Genomic DNA, 5,217 nt, shown 5'->3' on the forward strand with positions numbered 1-5,217 from the left:
TGTGTGTGTGTGTGTGTGTGCAGCTGTTTCCTGTGAATCACTATGTTGTGTTTATTTTTATATAATATATTTATTCTCATATATAATCAGGCTTATATTGTCCGCCCCTGTGACAGACGATCGGTATATAAGGTTATTATTCTCATAGATTATCAGATGTGTAATGTTATTATTATCAGCTCATCAGACATTTAAATGTAATGTTATTCTGTTATTATCAGACATGTGTTGCTGTGACTCTTATAGATCATCAGACATGTAGGCTAATATTCAGAAGTATGAGATCTGTAAGTCAAAAGCAGTAATATTGTGAAATATTATTACAGTTTAAAACAGCTGTTTTCTGTGTGAATATCTGTTAAACTGTAATGTATTTCTGTGATGCGCAGCTGTATTTTCAGCATCATTACTCCAGTCTTCAGTGTCACATGATCTTCAGAAATCATTCTAATATGCTGATCTGCTGCTCAAGAAACATTTCTGATTATTATCAATGTTGAACACAGTCATGCTGCAAAATATTTTTTTGGAAACTGATGCATTTTATTTCTCAGGATTCACAGATGAACAGAAAGTTGAAAAGAACAGCATTTATTTGAAGCAGAAGTCTTGTATTTCTGATTATTATCAATGTTGAAAACAGTCATGCTGCAAAATATTTTTGTGGAAACTGATGCATTTTATTTCTCAGGATTCACAGATGAACAGAAAGTTGAAAAGAACAGCATTTATTTGAAGCAGAAGTCTTGTGTCACAGTATAGATGTCACCTGTGATGAGTTAGGTGTGTTTCTGATGAGTGCAGGTGTGTGTGAGTCTCTGTCTGGAGGATATGTGCAGGTGTGATGGAAGCAAGCGTGTGTTTGGCTCCAGATGAGGACTCTCTGATTGAAGGAGTGAGCGACACTGTGCTTCTGGTGCTGGGGCTCAGCGTCAGCTTTCTGCTGGGTCTGGCAACGCTGCTCTGCAGGTGAGACCCTGACCTCGTACTAGTAAAACATATGAAGCATGCTATCTGTAGTGTGATGGAGTGTACTAACGCAGTGCACTGTGTTCTGGTGTCAGGAATGAGCAGAGGATTCACCCGGAGCATCAGGAGCAGGTGCGTGTGGTCCGAGAGCAGCTGCAGGTTTGTGAAACATGCTTTATTTAGGAGTCCGGAATAGAACATATATTAATATGAACGTTTCGCAGAGTGACGCATGAGGATGATATAAGCATTAAGATGATGGTTTTGAGTGAAGCTGCATTGAAACACGTGCTCCTGTGTTGATCAGCTGTCAGAGCCCAGGCCTCAGTATTACTCGGACATGTCGTGTCCCGTGTGTCTGCAGCAGGCTCTTCTGCCCGTGGAGACTAACTGCGGTCATCTGTTCTGCGGTGAGACTGAGCTCAGGTCCAGTTAAACATGAGCGTATCTGCTGATCTGTAATCACGTCTCTCTGTGTTTAACCGCAGGGCCGTGCATCGTGGCGTACTGGCGTTACGGGACGTGGCTCGGCTCCATCAGCTGCCCCATCTGCAGACAAACGGTGAAAATAAACACAAATCTGTCCTGTTCTGAAACGCGCCGTGTCCAGTGAGCTTTACTCACACTTCTGCACTCATCAGAAATAACCACACAACCAGTGGCCGGTTAGCAGTGCTTATTTAGATTTAGTTTTAGTCATCTGAATTGTTTTCGCTTTAGTCTAGTTTAGTCTACTAAATATCACACAATTTTAGTCGACTAAATCTAAAGGGTTTAGGTAAATTGTAATGCATCTGTTTTTTTATTTCTGTTTTGGTTATTTTAGTACATCAGGTTAAGCTAAAGCTTATAAACTAAATTAAATACGTTTTTTGTATATGAATTTTATACATATAGATTTTTAATTTCAGTTAACATTTATTTTATTTCAGTTAATGAAGAATATTGTTGAGGTTATAGTTGTAACTATTAAACCTGATACTAGTAGCATGTATTGAGTGTTTATTTTCCTGCGGTGAGATCAAGACTGGATATCTTCTTCCCAAATCGTCCTTCCCTTACATTTTCATCTCGTTTTTATTCATTGACGAAAATGAGAGTATATTTTAATTTTAGTTTTTGTCATTAGAAACTGGTTTTTATTTAGTTGTCGTCTCGTTTTCGTCGGTGAGACAAATTATGATGAAAGTAATGATGAGCACTGTGGGTTAGTGAGTGTGTGTGTTTTATTGGTTTGTCAGGTGACCCTGCTGTTCCCGCTCTTCCGTGACACGGGGGGGGCTCAGGTCGAACCCGCGCTGATCCTCAGAGACATCCACGACTACAACCGCCGCTTCTCCGGACAGCCGCGCTCCGTGAGACGCTTGCATCATAAACACATCACTAGCATGACAAATTAATACGTGTCCCGTTTACTGACATTACTCCCCCTCGAGTCCTAGTTTCTCTCTTCAGAGGAGGATATTTTGAAGAACGCTGGTAACCAGATATGTTCCAGTCCCCATTGACTTCCAGTGTTTCTTCCATACTGAGGACCGTCAACTGTTTGGTTGCCAACATTCTTCAAAATATCTTCCTTTGAAGAGAGAAACTCGTACAGGTTTAGGTCTATTACTATGACATTAATAACACTTTTTTCACATTAAAAATGAAGCACTTCAAGTACTGTATGCTGAAAGTAAGCTTACTGTTAAATTGTGAATTTTGGTACACATCTAAACACATATGAATGATTAATCCAATCATGTGCTATTAGTGCATCTATAGCAGCCTAAGCACAGTAAGGTTTAACTTAAGCAACACATTTCTTCTGTATTTTTCATGAACATCCAAACAGAACTTAGTGATAGTGTATATAAAAATCTGCTTTTTGTGTGTGAGTGTGAGTGTGTGAGTGTGTGAGTGTGTGAGTGTGTGAGTGTGTGAGTGTGTGAGTGTGTGAGTGTGTGAGTGTGTGAGTGTGTGAGTGTGTGAGTGTGTGAGTGTGTGAGTGTGTGAGTGTGTGAGTGTGTGAGTGTGTGAGTGTGTGAGTGTGTGAGTGTGTGAGTGTGTGAGTGTGTGAGTGTGTGAGTGTGTGAGTGTGTGAGTGTGTGAGTGTGTGAGTGTGTGAGTGTGTGAGTGTGTGAGTGTGTGAGTGTGTGAGTGTGTGAGTGTGTGAGTGTGTGAGTGTGTGAGTGTGTGAGTGTGTGAGTGTGTGAGTGTGTGAGTGTGTGAGTGTGTGAGTGTGTGAGTGTGTGAGTGTGTGAGTGTGTGAGTGTGTGAGTGTGTGAGTGTGTGAGTGTGTGAGTGTGTGAGTGTGTGAGTGTGTGAGTGTGTGAGTGTGTGAGTGTGTGAGTGTGTGTGTGTGTGTGTGTGTGTGAGTGTGTGTGAGTGTGTGAGAGTGTGTGAGAGTGTGTGAGTGTGAGAGTGTGAGAGTGTGAGTGTGTGCTTTTTAAAAATCTGCACACTTTTAATCAATGCACTTATAAAACACTAATGTTACTTTATCTGACTGAACTTAAAATCCGTTTAAGTGTTAGTGCTAATTAGTGTATTTATATTAAGTGTACTTAAGTAGCACAGTTGGGAAAATGTACTTATAGCTATTACATTACTAATATATTTTAAAGGAAATATATTTAATTTAAACTTAGGATAGACGTGTACTAACATTGAACTAATTTTTAAATCATTCAAAACACACTTTTAAGAAATACAGTAATAAAAGTCCTCTGTATTTTTTGCGGTAGTACACTTTATTTCAATGAACTAAAAATCTATTTAAATATCAGTGGTATTTAGCACACTTTTGCAATTGCACTGAAGTATATACTTTTAGAAATTTTACTTTTATAGTGTGTAACTTTTACAATTTTATTTTGCACAAAAAATAAGAATGCACTATAAATGTACTTGCTTGTATTTACACTGCTGGCCGAAATGATCAGAACGCTAGTATTTCCAGCAGCTAGAAATGGTTTTAAGTCAGTTGTTTCTATCTTTTGCTGGAGTGTGTCAGAAGGAAATATCAGTTTACATTTCCAAACATTCATTGTGCCATTAATTGTAATAATGCAGTGAGATATATGTTAGTGCTGCACACAGAGATGTGATCTGATCATCATCAGTCTGTCTGGAGTCACATGAAGAAACAGAACAAACTGAGACAGACTCAATCCAGAAGAACTGATGCTTCTAGAAACCTCCTGCGAAGCTCGCTGAGAAACTCATTTTACAGCTTAAAGTGCCTAAAACTTTTAACAGCACTGTAGCTTTGCAGGAGGTTTCTTGAAGCATCAGTTCTTCTGGATTGAGTCTGTCTCAGTTTGTTCTGTTTCTTCATGTGACTCCAGACAGACTGATGATGATCAGATCACATCTCTGTGTGCAGCACTAACATATATCTCACTGCATTATTACAATTAATGGCACAATGAATGTTTGGAAATGTAAACTGATATTTCCTCCTGACACTCTCCAGCAAAAGATAGAAATAACTGACTTAAAACCATTTCTAGCTGCTGGAAATACTAGTGTTCTGATTATTTTGGCCAGCAGTGTGTGTATTTGTTAGTGCACTGAAGTACTCTGTATTTTCCGCTGGGTTAGAAGAGCTCTCGGCTGACCGTGTGTGTGTCTGTGTGTGTCTGTGAAGCTGCTGGAGCGTCTGCGGGACGTCCCGACGCTGCTGCGGCATGCCTTCAGAGAGATGTTCTCCGTCGGAGGCCTCTTCTGGATGTTCCGCGTCCGGATCCTGCTGTGTGTGCTGGGCGCGCTGATGTACCTGGCCTCGCCGCTGGACTTCATCCCCGAGGGAGTGCTGGGGCTGCTGGGCTTCATGGACGACTTCTTCGTCATCCTGCTGCTCTTCATCTACATCTCCATCATGTACCGCGAGGTGGTGACGCAGCGGCTGGCCGGATGAGCGTCTGATCTCTGCTTTAGCCTCCGCTTCGTCCTGCTTCACTGGCTTCATGAACTGAACATTCAACGCATTCGTGTCATAAGAACGCTTCCGATTAAACCTCACAGTGTTCTGGGTTCAGCGCAGCATGAAGAAGAGTCCAAAGTTTGAGCTGATAATCCATCGAAACCTGCTGAGAGACTTTTCTGCAATATTACAGATGTGTTTAATATGATACACAGACTCGTGCTGCAGGTGAACGTTTGTACATCTCTCTCACACTCACACTCAAACACACTCTCACTCACTCAAACACACACACACACAGACAGACACACAGACACACAGACAGACACACACACACA

General features: G+C 41.0%; 1 protein-coding gene across 3 annotated transcripts in view; it reads left to right on the plus strand.

Annotated features, from left to right (window-relative positions):
* LOC107687247 (E3 ubiquitin-protein ligase RNF170-like) overlaps positions 1 to 5,187 on the plus strand; it is a 5,690-nt gene extending 503 nt beyond the window's left edge. Inside the window, exons 2-7 of one of the 3 annotated variants that reach the window (XM_016484496.1) lie at positions 805 to 969; positions 1,065 to 1,128; positions 1,277 to 1,379; positions 1,458 to 1,531; positions 2,211 to 2,324; positions 4,604 to 5,187. In XM_016484496.1, the coding sequence (XP_016339982.1) occupies positions 845 to 969; positions 1,065 to 1,128; positions 1,277 to 1,379; positions 1,458 to 1,531; positions 2,211 to 2,324; positions 4,604 to 4,873 (750 nt within the window). In that variant the 5' untranslated portion in view covers positions 805 to 844 and the 3' untranslated portion in view covers positions 4,874 to 5,187. Of the gene's footprint in view, positions 1 to 799; positions 970 to 1,064; positions 1,129 to 1,276; positions 1,380 to 1,457; positions 1,532 to 2,210; positions 2,325 to 4,603 lie in introns of all 3 variants that reach the window. The other 2 variants (XM_016484495.1, XM_016484497.1) reach the window with 2 other exon arrangements.
* Positions 5,188 to 5,217: the final 30 nt, after the last annotated feature.

Source organism: Sinocyclocheilus anshuiensis, unplaced genomic scaffold, assembly GCF_001515605.1.
Source record: "Sinocyclocheilus anshuiensis isolate Anshui unplaced genomic scaffold, SAMN03320099.WGS_v1.1 scaffold745, whole genome shotgun sequence".
NCBI classification, from domain to species: Eukaryota; Metazoa; Chordata; class Actinopteri; order Cypriniformes; family Cyprinidae; genus Sinocyclocheilus; species Sinocyclocheilus anshuiensis.